This window comes from Hyalella azteca, unplaced genomic scaffold, assembly GCF_000764305.2.
Source record: "Hyalella azteca isolate HAZT.00-mixed unplaced genomic scaffold, Hazt_2.0.2 contig6037, whole genome shotgun sequence".
Taxonomy (NCBI): domain Eukaryota; kingdom Metazoa; phylum Arthropoda; class Malacostraca; order Amphipoda; family Hyalellidae; genus Hyalella; species Hyalella azteca.
In genome coordinates this window covers 9,931-23,576 of record NW_025936209.1, presented here as the reverse complement: position 1 = coordinate 23,576, position 13,646 = coordinate 9,931, and the positions used below count along the sequence as shown (strand labels likewise).

The 13,646-nt window shown below is 37.1% G+C and overlaps 1 protein-coding gene across 3 annotated transcripts; it reads left to right on the top strand.

Moving 5' to 3' along the window:
- The first annotated feature begins 8,777 nt into the window (after positions 1 to 8,777).
- LOC108670455 (piggyBac transposable element-derived protein 4-like) lies at positions 8,778 to 13,245 on the top strand. 3 transcript variants are annotated; one of them, XM_018157933.2, is made up of 4 exons: positions 8,778 to 8,842; positions 9,133 to 9,378; positions 9,603 to 9,709; positions 10,949 to 13,245. In XM_018157933.2, the coding sequence occupies exons 2-4, from the start codon at positions 9,243 to 9,245 to the stop codon at positions 12,668 to 12,670; spliced, it is 1,965 nt and encodes a 654-aa protein (XP_018013422.1). In that variant the 5' UTR covers positions 8,778 to 8,842; positions 9,133 to 9,242; the 3' UTR covers positions 12,671 to 13,245. The 3 variants fall into 3 exon arrangements, with proteins under 3 accessions (XP_018013422.1, XP_018013421.1, XP_018013423.1); XM_018157932.2 differs by having other exon boundaries at positions 9,597 to 9,709; XM_018157934.2 differs by lacking the exons at positions 8,778 to 8,842; positions 9,133 to 9,378 and having other exon boundaries at positions 9,647 to 9,709; positions 10,957 to 13,245.
- The last annotated feature ends 401 nt before the right edge of the window (positions 13,246 to 13,646 follow it).

Genomic DNA, 13,646 nt, shown 5'->3' with positions numbered 1-13,646 from the left:
AATCTTTGGTGAGAGACAATCATGGCAATCTTTGGTAAGAGACAATCATGACAATCTTTGGTGAGACAAAAACATGGCAATCTTTGGTGAGAGACAATCATGGCAATCTTTGGTGTGCGGCAATCATGGCAATCTTTGGTGAGAGACAATCATGGCAATCTTTGTGAGCGACAATCATGGCGATCTTTGGTGAGAGACAATCATGGCAATCTTTGGTGAGAGACAATCATGAAAATCTTTGGTGAGACGAAAATATGGCAATCTCTGGTGAGAGACAATCATGGTAATCTTTGGTAAGAGGGAATTTCAAACCAAAGATTGCCTCTCACCAAAGATTGTCATGATTGTCTCTCACCAAAGATTGCCACAATTATCTCTCACCAAAGATTGCCATGTTTTTGTCTCACCAAAGATACAAAAATAAAACAACAAAAATAAACATGTCAAGACAACGGAATGATTATGCAAAATGATCTTACTAAAACTTTGTGCAAGCACGATTTTAGCACATGTCACTGAAAGTTCTATCAAACGCTTATGGCTACAACGGCCTGTCTGATTTTTGGTGGAGAGATGGAGAAAAACATAGGGAACAAATCCTGAACTTTTAAAAAATTTTAACTCTATTAATTTTCGAGTTACAGCTATTCAAAGTTGAGTATCGTTTTTTTGGGACACCCTGTATAATATTATTGTAGAGTTGGCATTACGGAATAAGGACATTTTACGCCAGTATCCAAAGATGCGCAGAATGAACACGACTCCGAGATCACCAGCGAACTGGTAGATATTGCATGCTGATGGTTGGCGTTGGGCCCAGGGCCTGTTTACAAGTCAATTTTGTTATCCACGGCTGCGCTCCCCTGGCCGGGTGGATAGCTAGAGGTCAGCATAGCCCAAGTTCACAGTGCGATTCATATACCTTCCCGAGCGTAACGCAGCCGGGCATCTTCACGGCTTTTGACACAAAGCGCCCACCACAACAGCGCCGTTCAGTCACAGGCTTGCTTAGTTTACGGTGTTAAAATATTATGCAATAGAAGTGTCGGCACTGAATAAATAGGCCCATGGCCTGTTGCCAATTCATGTACTTTTTGTGACTTAATTCCACAATAAGGGATCAGGCCTTAGGAACCCGACATTTCCATAGCTGACGATAGTTTGAGAAAACTCCTGGACTTATTGCAAAGCCCGTAAGGTGCTAGGCATTTTAAGACTGAACATATGCTCCTGCATAGCTTCGTATAGTCTGTTCATGTAGGCGTTCTTACTCGGAGCGTCAACGATGCTATCAGTGAGGCTGTTCCACATGTCGGTGACCCCAAGTGAGAAGAAATGTTGTCGCGTGGATATATTTTAACGCATTTTTCTTAGTTTATAGCCGTGGTCCCTGGTGTTGGTTAGTGTTTCAAATTCTAGTAATCGCCTTCTGGGACCTTGTATAAACTATGAGTATACTTGTATACTTCAATGAGGTCACCACACGGACGTCGATAACTGAGGCTTGTAAGCTCCATAATCTTTTACCTTTTTTCATAAGACTTGCCTTTTGATCTCGGAATTATCCTCGTTGCAAGTCTTTAAACATTCTCGACTAAATTGTTGTCCTTTCCTAGTTTCGGTGACCTTTTGCATCTATGTACTCGTAGGAGCGTCTGATCAGTCCAAGTCGTTTATTGGCACTATTAACTTGAGCTTCCATATTATTAGAAATTTCGACTCATTGTCGACATAAACTCCCAAATCTTTTTCCATTGTCGACTTCGACACCATCACTCTGTCGTTGCAACCGTGTCTTCTCATACTGTAATCTTGCTGTTCATTGTTCTTGCAAGGTGGATTACTTTATAGGTGTCAAAGTTATAACGCAGCTGCCACGTATCAGCCCAGTCAACTAACCTGTCAAGATCACCTTGCAACTGTACTTTTTGCGACGTATTCTTCACTGTATTATCGATTTTTGTGTCGTCAGTAGATATCGAGTACACGCTAGACAAACTCCGGCAGATCGTTTATAAACGCAACGAATAAAACAGGTCCGTGAACGCTTCCGTGGGGCACGCCGCTGCGCACTGAAGCTCTGCTCAAAATTTCGAGAAAATAATGCCCTTTTTAAGTAAATGGTCAATATATGTCAAATTTTGATTTTAATTTTTTAACACGAGAATTTAGCCGAAGCGATAATTATTCTAGCTCAAAAGTTAGAGAAAAAAATGACCCTTTTTAGTGCATTGACTATGTATATTTAATTCTAATATTTCTTTTGACTCGCAAATTCGCCAAAACGCACATTATTTTAGCTCGAAATTTGCAGAGAATAATGCTCTTCTCAAATAAATCAACTATGTATATTTAATTTTGATCTTTAATATATTTAATTCGTAAATTTAGCCAAAACGCACTTTATTTTAGCACAAAATTTAGAGAAAATAATGCCCTTTTTAAGTAAATTGAGTATTCATTTTTAATCTTGATTTTAATATTTTTAACACGCAAATTTAGGTAAAACGCACAGGTTTTTAGCTCAAAATTTACAAAACATAAAGCCATTTTAAATTAAATTGACTATGTATTTTTGATTTTAATACTTATGACACAAAAATTTTGCCAAAACGCACATCTTTTAGCTCAATATCTAGATAAAATTATGCCCATTCTAAGACTATATGGTGGTTGCCCTGTGTGCTGTGATTGATCATGTTGCAGCATGTGGGTGGCCTGTACAAGATGACCATCACCAAGAAGATGCTGCTTGCAGCTCCCAGTACCAAAACAGCCTAAAATAATTATTTGGCAGAAGAGAAAGAGCAGAATGCAAAGTCCCAGAAAACCCTGAAGAGGAAGGCTCTGTTGGATGAGCTAGATGAACTAAAGAAGAAGAAAAGGGGTATGGAGGAGGACATTAAGGTGCTAGAGCCAGCAACAGATGATTATGCAGAATCAATGGAGAGAAATGGGGATTTGAAAATTATCGCCACGTTCAACATCGTGAAGCAATCTTTAAAAACAAAGCTAGACACTCTTGAACTGAACATTAAAGAAGAAGTTGATGAAATAGCTGCCAGTTGAATGTTAGGGTAAAAACTTAATAGCAAAGAAAACTCCACAAAAATTCATAGTATTTTTAAAGAAAACGTTTCGGAGTCCAGCTCCATCGTCAGTTCGAAAATTCTAGAACACAGTGTTTGAAAACGGCCATTAGATTTAGTAATATTGCAATCGAGGAAGGACAGGCTATTGTTAGATTCCAGTTCCATAGTAAATTTGATGGATTTATGTTGCGAACAGAAACATAAATATAAACATAAAAGGTTGTGAACAGAAACTTCACAACCTCGGAATCCACAACGAAATTCATCCTGTCAACCCAGATAAGGTCGTTTTTAACTATAGTTCCTTCAGCCTGGGACCCCGCGCCAAATTTTTGTTAGCTTTTGGCCTTGTTTTTTGTCTGCCCATTTTTAAGTTAGACTATTATAAATTTTTTTTAGCCTTTGAAAGACTTGCTTTGAGCATAAAGAATGTTTCAATCCCCAACCGACCTGAATTTCTTGGGGAGCTGCAAAGCTTAGCCTACCGTCATTTTTATGGATTCAAGTCATATAAATTTTTTCTTCTGTATTCAAACCCCGTGACACTCTTTTATTAAAAGATTTGGCCAAAAATAGAGACCTGATCATTTGTAGACCTGATAAAGGCAGGGGGGTTGTATTGGTCGATCGTAGCCGGTACAACAGTAGCCTCACTGAACTTATAACCGATACTTCTAAATTCGTTGAAATTACAGACCCAATTTCTAAAACAATTTTGAAATTGAAGACAAAATTAAGAACTTCTTGCGAAAACTTAAAGATTCTTCTGCCTTTTCACCGGAAGCGTATTCTAAACTTTACACATCTGGTTCATGTCCTGGTATTTTATATGGTTTGCCCAAAATTCATAAATCCGATTTTGCCACTAAGTTTCAATTCCTGCCAATTTTTGCCGCTTACAATACGCCTAGTTTTAAACTTGCTAAGTTTTTGGTACCTGTTTTAAACTGTCTCACGACTAATAAGTATACTGTAGACAATTCTTATACGTTTGTGGACCGCTTAAAGGATTTTACCAACGTTCAGGACCTAACTATGGCCTCTTTTGATGTGGAAAATTTATTTACTAATGTGCCTCTTCATGAAACCATAGATATATGCCTGAATTCTTTGTTTAAGGATGTAAATGACCTCGTTATGGGTTTGAAACGTAATTTTTTTTAAATCTCTTTTGGAATTATCTGTTTTAACCCTAGAAAGATCAACAAAAATATATAGCGTTGTAGACCAACCGGGTCGTGTAGGCCCGATCCCTATTTTTTGCAAGGGCTCTGTTTTATCTCTAATGTTTTCTATATAAAAGGTCTTTTAAGTGTTAAATACTGAGAATATATGTTTTGAAGCATTTAGGATAATTACTAAATAAAAAAATCTTCCTTTTATTGAAAATATTCCTTTGTTCTAAGACTTAGAGCATGGTGTATCCGTTTTCTTTGTGTTACATACTAATACATACAATAAAGCATTCTCTATTGCTGGCAATATTCTAATGAAATGCACGCAAAATAGAGATAGATGAAAATATTAACCCATTCTATATGAAAAGAATAAGAAAGCATTATATTATTATCTTATTTTTTGCACTGAAGACATATATTGACGCTGTGTTCACCACAAATGCTCTGTTGACAGTCTTCGCAGTATATCTTAGATTTCCTGTCCTTTTTCGAAGGGCACAAGTAACATCTCTTTCTCTTGTTCGTATTTTCTGAGGCAACACTCGTTGGATGAAACAGGTTTCTGAAGAGGGGGGTTGTTATTAGCTGTTACTCCTGCAAGTGATTTCGCTAACGCAATAAGCAGAGCACGGGGGACACCTTTCTTGCATTGCGGGAAGTTTGATCCATATAATTATGGCATTCATTGCGCTTATATCTATCATGTTGAAGAAGACAACCATTGGCCATCTACGAGTCATTCGTTTGGTACTATAGTATCGAACCATCTGATCCATGGTATCTACTCCTTCTTTTGTAGAATTATAGTACTGAATTATTTCTGGTTTGGTTTCACCGGGTGACTCGATACCTTTGTAATTGTGCATTGTACTTAGCAAGGTGACAACTTTATTTTTCTTTAGGCAATAGGAAACAATTGTTGAATCTCTTTGAAAGCCATACATGCTACTGAAAAGCTTTCTACCTTTAGTGACCGTAAAAGCAGTCGGCAATTCCGTTCGATTTTTTCTTATTGTTCCAACTAGTGTCAGCTTTCTTCCCAGCAATTCTCGTCTTAATTGTAGACTAGTGAAAAAGTTGTCACAGGTGATATTTCTACCACTGTTTTTGTCGGAATCAGATAGATTTAGTACAACAGTAGTTCCCAAATTTGAAGCTCTTTGTTCGCTGGGCTCTTTGCCTTTGTAAATGTCCAATTTCAATGCATAACTTGTTTCACTGTTGCAAATTACCCATAATTTGATTCCGTACTTTCCAGGCTTTTATGGGATGTATTGACGGAAAGGACATCTACCTCGAAACGGTAGTAGTTGTTCATCAACAGTCAAGTTTACACCCGGGATAAAGGCATCTTGCAATGTGCTGTTCCACAAGCACAAGTCAAATATCTTTCGTATTGGTTGCAATTTATCTGGTGACCTGTTTTGCCTCCTCTCACAAGCGTTATCGAATCTCATCATGCGCAAAATCTCTTGAAACCTGTTTTGTGCAAAAATTGCATTGAAGATTGGTCGTCAAATGACGTCCATCATCCTTACTCCATAATTGATGAACTGGTTCTCCTTTAGATTTGTAAACTCCAATGAGCAGAAGAGTTGCAATAAATTTCTTGAGTTCTTCAATATCTAGTTGCTTTCACCTATCTTTGAGTATCAAGTCTCCTTCAATATTCGTAAATGTGGTCAACTGGTCAGGATTCACAACAACAACGGGACTCCGCAGACCGCAGCGCTTGTATCACTTAGGGGCCTCGGAGGTCCGCTTGCCGGCGCTTGGTAAAATATGATGTAACGCTAAAAATATAAAAAAATACTGCATTATTTTCAACAATTTTTGTATAGAGGTTACATAACTTACATATGTACTACGCAAATAAAGTCATGTAGTTTCGGCGTAATAAGTTTACAAGTTTCTAAAATATAGATTAATATTTCTTTGAAACGGGCCTACGAGGCCCGCTGGTCGTTCTAGGGTTAAACTCTTCTTTCATATTCGCTAACAACTAACAAGTTGTACCAACAGACTGACGGTTTGGGCATGGGTCTTCCGCTCGGCCCAACCTTTGCGAATATTTTTATGTGTTTTCACGAGGTTTCCTGGCTGTCCAATTGCCCTCTTGAATTTCAGCCAATATTCTACAACAGATGCGTTGATGACACTTTTTTACTTTTTAAGCATCCTTCTCACGTTAAACTATTTTTCGATTACTTAAATTCGCAACATAAATCCATCAAATTTACTATGGAACTGGAATCTAACAATAGCCTGTCCTTCCTCGATTGCAATATTACTAAATCTAATGGCTGTTTTCAAACTTCTGTATTCCGAAAATCAACTTTCACAGGCCTCAGTACCAGCTTTTTTAGCTTTTGCTCGTTTCGATTTAAGATTAATGGGATTCAAACACCTTTACATCGAGGTTTTCGTATTTGTTCTACTTACAATATTCTGCACGCCGAATTCGAATTTTTACGCAATATATTTTTGCTTAATGGATTTCCGACTAATCTGGTGTTTACCCAAATAAAGAAATTCATGTCCAAGCGGTACCGTGAGGTTGCTCCCGAGCGCGACAATAGGGATGTTGTTTATTGCTCTCTTCCATATTTCGGCCCTGCATCCGATGATCCGAAACTATGTCAAGAGAGCTAAAACTTTTATTTTCTAAGTATTTCGCAACTGTTAATCTTCGTGTCATATTGGTCAACCATTTTAAAATCGGTTCTTTTTTTAGGTACAAAGATACTCTCCCTGTGCATATTGATATGCGAGCGTCCCTTGTCTATAAATATAGTTGTGCACAATGTGCATTTGCGTACGTCGGGATGACGTCTCGCAATCTTTATTCTAGGGTCGCAGAACATAGGGGCAGGAGTTGTAGAACTGGTAACTTACTGTCGCGCCCACCTCATTTGGCTGTGCGGGTTCACGCCGAGCAGTGCGATGTTCCAGTTTCTGACAGTGACTTCAAAGTTTTAGCTTCCAGTTCCGGTGTTTCTGATTTGCACATTTTAGAATCATTGTACATTTTTAAACAGAGGCCTAGTTTGAATTTAGCTTTTAGCTCTTACCCGCTTGAAATTGTAAATACAGCAATCCCTTGATTAGCACGGTTTTGAATACCGCGGAAAAAAAATTTGCGACCTACCCTTAATCTACGCGGTGCCAGTTTTGATTAGCGCAACTTTTTTTTCACAACGCATCATTTTCCCGCCTCTAGCCAGAGGCATAGTGGCAAAGCAGAGATTTTTTTAGACTCTCCCTTAAGTTCATTTGTGAGTCCTATAAGTAGACCAGTAAAGTATCCTGGATACCAGCAGTATCATACATAAGGAATTTATTTAAATCTTGGGTAAATGAGGAAATTAAAAATGAACTGATTCTAAGAAAGCTGTGGTTTGCCACTATGGCCAGAGGTGTTACGTTCGTAACAAAAGTGTTACTTTTTGCTTATTAGATCTTATGTTGTTACTTTTGTTACAACTTTTGGAAAAATTCGCCAACTGTTGTTACTTTATGAATTTCAGTCAATAATTCTTTAAATAAGGTCCCGTTCCATAGGCACTCGTGCTGACAAGTCGGTTTAACCGCGCCTTGTCTCGTTCATAACTCGAATGATCGAGTTCGGCACATTCGCCGGTAAGTGCGCCATGCCGGTGCTCTAGCCCTTTAAGCCCTGGTGTGACGAATTCGTCACACAGAAAATAAAAGCTTCTACCGAGAGTAATTACATGTTTGGAGTCTAACCGCGAGTGTGACGGTAGCGTCACATGTTGTGAACTCGTTCGAACGACGTTCGATGGAGTAGGCGCGCCGCTACTGCCAGTACAACACAAAGACTGCACGTGATCTGAAAAGTAATTCAGATTGTTTTTTTCACTTTTGAAACATAATTCAGTGCGTAAAGGGCTAGTTACTTAGGATTCATTATAATTATTCCCATATATTCTTAAGTTTGATTAGCGCGGTTTTGCTTAACACGGTAAAACTCGGGGATTTATTAACCGCGTTAATCAAGGGATTGCTGTAGGTAGGTTTTGCAGCTTAGGATTTTCATTGTATTCTTGACTGTACTAATCACTGATTTATCTGTGCTCTAGAATTTTTGAACTGACGATGGAGCTGGACTCTGAAACGTTTTCTTTAAAAATACTATGAATTTTTGTGGAGTTTTCTTTGCTATTAAGTTTTTAGTGAATTTGCAATTCAAGCAAACGAGTGATAATGTTAGGGTAGTGGCATTGAAGAGTGTTCTGAACTGTATTGATATTATCATGTACAATCTTGTGTGAATTTCTCAATGCAGTATTTGTTGTGATTTGACACTATTGAATTCATAATATTACCAGTGTGGGCTTGATTTTCAGATACCGGTACCTATGTGTCATTTTTGTTCCTCAGTGTCAGCCTGCTCTATGCATTTTTGCGTTTGCTATTTAACTGTAGGAGATGATGGCATTTGCATGGTTAATCTTTTAGTCATGCTAAACCTGTCATCTATGAATCTTGGCAAATTATATTGATGTCATGGAGAGTCATGGAAAAGTCATGGAATTATTTTTCTAAATACAGGTATGCACCATCACTATCAAACATCTATATAATCTAGAGTGGTGATATAGAATATAATATAGAATAATCTCAAACCATCATATATCTAAATAATCTAGAGTGGTGATCCAGAGTATAATCTAGAATAATCTCAAACTATCAAACACTTGAATAATCTAGAGTGGTGCATGCTGTCCCCAGGACTCAATGCTGCACTCAAAGTTTGCTACACTGACTCCTTAACTCTAAAAAATGCCAGTGTATTGCATACAAACTGGTTCTTTCTCTAACATCCAAAAATGTCTTCACAGATTGGTCACCAACACTTGAGTTGCTTTCAATTACAACTTGGACTTTCTTCCTATTAAACAATTTTTGATCACTAATAAGCTTCAGTTTAAATTGGCACCTGAAAAATTTAATGAGTATCATAATGAATAAAATGAAGGCATGTAGTGCTGTGGTGCACAATGTCTCTGATGATGCAGTCAACAGCAGCTGGCACGCTGAGCTGAACTCCCAAATGTCTTCTCAATCTTGCAAAGTTGAGTCTGATGGTGAGCTGCAGTCTTAAGGGATTCACCTATTGCTGACAATTGTGTAAAATTGAAAATCATATTCTTGTGATGATTGAATTAAAGTTACCTAGTTTATTAACTTGAAGATATTGCTTTAAATTTTGTGGAAGCAGTGACACATTGTTTGTCATCTGTAACTGTGTTTATGTCTCATATTCAAGTTTATTCATGATCTTGATCTATGTAAATTTATTCAGCAACAGAGGCCAGTGGCTCATCTCCTCTGGAAATGGTGGCAGTTTACATCAAGGATGAGCCTGAAGATGGGAAAGAGGACATAGCTGTGAAGGAGGAACCAATAGATAGTAATGTAATTGATAGTAATTTATCATTTACATTAACTCTTTAGTGACTGACATCCTGCTCAATGTTTTACCATATAACTTGCATACAGCACAACATTTGAGGCACTGCTAACTACGAAGACATATAAGAGATACTCTTGCACCAAAATAAGAAACACTCTTGCAACAAAATAAGAAACACTCATACTATACACCAAAATAAGAAACAATCGTGCACCAAGATATGAAACACTCTAGCACCAAAATAAGAAATACTTGTGTACCAAAATAAGAAACACTCTTGCACCAAAGAAAGCAACACTCTTGCACCAAAGTAAACAACACTCTTGCACCAAAATAAGAAACACTCTTGCACCAAAATAAGAAACACTTTTGCACCAAAGTAAGCAACACTCTTGCACACCAAAATAAGAAACACTTTTGCAATAAGATAAACACCAAAACAAGAAAAGTTCTTGCACCAAAATAAGAAACACTCTTGCAATAAGATAAGCACCAAAACTAGAAAAGTTCTTGCACCAAAATAAGAAACACTTGCACAAAAATAAGAAACACTCATGCATCAAAATAAGAAACACTTGTGCACCAAAATAAGAAACAGTCTTGAATTGAAATAAGAAACACTTTCACCAAAATAAGAAACACTCATGCACCAAAATAAGAAACAATTTTGCACTCTTGACTGATGGATACCGGTACACTGCTTTTTGTTTTTTTGCTCATTGTATTTATCAGGTAACTGCACGATGAACTGTTACTATTTTTGGTATGTTTGTGGCTGAGGTATTAGTAAGTGGACAGATGTGTATTTTATCAAATGTAATGTAGGTACCTACAATGATTTATTATACATTAATGTGAGTGGGACTAATACATCTCTCTGGTTGAGGCAGGACTGAGATGTCCCAGTGGTATGAGGTTGCAACGTTAGGCAATGCTATGAACTCGATCATCTCATTTTGTTGTATTTTATATTGCTTTTTGATTGACAACAGTCAGCATATGTGTTTTAGTGACATATATTCTGAATTTTCTCATTTATTTGCATTTTATATTTCTTGACCTAGATATGTTAGTTTATGTATTTCAGTGACATACCGTACTCGCACAGAAAAATTTAATTTTCTTGAATTAAATTTTATGATAACACACAGTATATGCACTTCAGTTATAAATCTTATATGATGATTTTTGTTTGGTTTAGTTTTATAACTTTTCATGGTTTGAGAGTGTTTTCTTTTCAGGTAAATAGGACAAGGAGGTACCTAACTAAGGAGGAGATTGCATCACTCTTGGAAGAAATTGAAAGTGATTTCAGCTCTAATACTGATATTGAGAGTGACCATGAGCCTACAAAGAACAGTGCAGTGTTTTCTCATGATCAAGCAGCCTCATCTGACGATGATGAACAATTTGTGATACAGATCACTTCTGAAGAAAATGCCACTGATAGCTGCATCTCAACATCACAAGATGAACCTAATCTGAGCAGAAATGTCAGAAGAAAATGGAGAAAAAAAGCTGAGAAAGCTAGCAACATTGAGTTTATTGACTACAAGGAAAATTACAAGGACATTTTATCACCTCTTGATTCTTTTTTATTGTTTTTTGATGATGATTTGCTCAATAAAATTAATTATGAAACCAATCTGAAATGCTCTCAGGCAGGAAAGGCTGCAGATATATCTGTTGATGAAATAAAAACATTCCTTGGCATCAATATAGTAATGGGATACAACAGATGTCCAACAATTAATTCTTACTGGATGACTGGAGATGACATTGGAGTACAGTGCATAAAAGAAGCCATGTCAAGAGACAGGTTCTACAAAATACTGCACCACCTTCATCTCAATGACAACAGCAAGATGAACAGAAGCAAGGCAGACAAACTTTACAAAGTAAGGCCATTATTGAAAATCTTGAAGCAGAAGTTTGAAGTCATGAGAGGCCCACAAGAACATCTATCAGTTGGCAAATTGATTATAAAGTTCAAGGGAAGAAGCAGCCTGAAGCAGTACAATCCACTAAAGCCAATCAAAAGAGGCTACAAAGTCTGGTGTTTAGCTGATGATGAGGGCTATGTGTATGACTTTGATATTTATGCTGGAAAAAGTACTTCACAAATTCCCTGCAGAGGAGCTTCACTGGGACTTGAAGCTGATGTTGTCCTAAAGTTGACTGAGAAATTGCATGGCAAGAATCATAAAGTATTCTTAGGCAATTTTTTCTCATCAATACCATTATTGGAGACAATGAAGGCGAACAAGATTCAAGCATGTGGAACAATAAGGACTAACAGAAAAGATTTTCCACATCTTGAATCAGATAAAAAATTGACCAGAGGTAAGTATGACTATCGATCTACGACTGATGGAATAACTGTTTTCAAGTGGATGGACTCAAAAGCAGTTCATCTGATTTCAAACTTTCATGGAACTGAAAACTCGACAGTTTCCCATAAGCTAAAAAATGGTCAAAAAATAATTGTGAAATGTCCTCTTGCCATCAAAGACTACAATGAACACATGGGAGGGGTCGAGAGGCATGACCAACTACGTCAACTGTATGGCATCAAGAGGAAAAACATCAAATGGTGGCATTGCATCTTCTTTGGATTGCTTGACATGGCCATAGTCAATTCATTCATACTGTATAGAGATGCTGGACACCCAACGATTGATCTCCTGGATTACCGAAGAGAACTAGGCACTGGACTCCTGACATTTTCAACAAAGCCAAAAACAAGCTGCAAGAGACGTAGAAAGAGTGACTTCTCGACTCCAGCTTCAGTGAGATTGTCCAATGTAGGAGTACATTGGCCTCAGTTCAATGTGTCCAGGGGCAGGTGCCAAGTGTGCTCGAAGAAGGGAGAAGAAGCAAGACCTGCCGTAGAATGTGAACACTGCAAAGTGCATCTCTGCTGCAACTCCGCAAGAAACTGCTTCAAAGAGTTTCATCAGTGATAGACTTTCTGTATTGATAATAAGGACTAATGCTTGTAGCATTTGAAGTGTACGGTACAGGATGTAATGCATGCTTGTAGTACATCACGTAAAGACCATAAATTATAGTAAAGAAATTGCTACTTATGTAGCTATTGTTAACTCAGAAAGAATATATTTTACCTGGTTATTGTGATAAGCTAATTATTTTCTTCTGTTTATTGTGATAGATATGGCATTATATGCTACTGCACACGTTTGCCAAAGGAACTTTGTGGTACCAACGTACCATTCAACTATAACATATATATATTAGCTTAATATTTTTTCTCACAAAATTAGTATTTTTCACAATAAATATACTGGTGATAATGATGCATTTCTATGATTTCTAGCTCCAAATTTGCCTGTAGGGCCAAGCATTGAATGTAAAAGATACATTTCAGCAAATAACGGCAACAGAAGTGTAGCTACTGCAGCTCAATGTTGCAAAATCTTGTCACTTTAGCTGCAACCATTCACTACCAGGACTCTCTAGTGCCATAGAATTTTCATTGAATTTTCACCATAAACATATACCTATTTAATTTTTTTGTACAAATATGTGAAAAAAAAATCAGTCATAATTTGCCATAAAAAAATGTTCAGTCCGAATTTACTGGGGTTCTGTATAAAAATTTCATTAAAAAGTTGTAAAACACATGGCAGTTATGAAGGGTTAATAAAATGTCAAGCGCAAATTCACATACCAATTTTTGTACCCTGGGAATTGGTTCTCTGCTTAGGCAAATTAGCTCCTAAAGCTTGAGGAATTTTTTCCCTCAAATTTGTGTGAGATTATCCTGCAAATAAAGTTTGAAACTGGTAATTAGTGTCTGGAATTGGTACATTCAAGCTTTAGAATTGAATATAATTATAAAAATGTTCATATTCTTCAATGAATTAATGCATTGCATTATATACCATGTGCAAATATATTTTTTTGCTTTTTCTATGT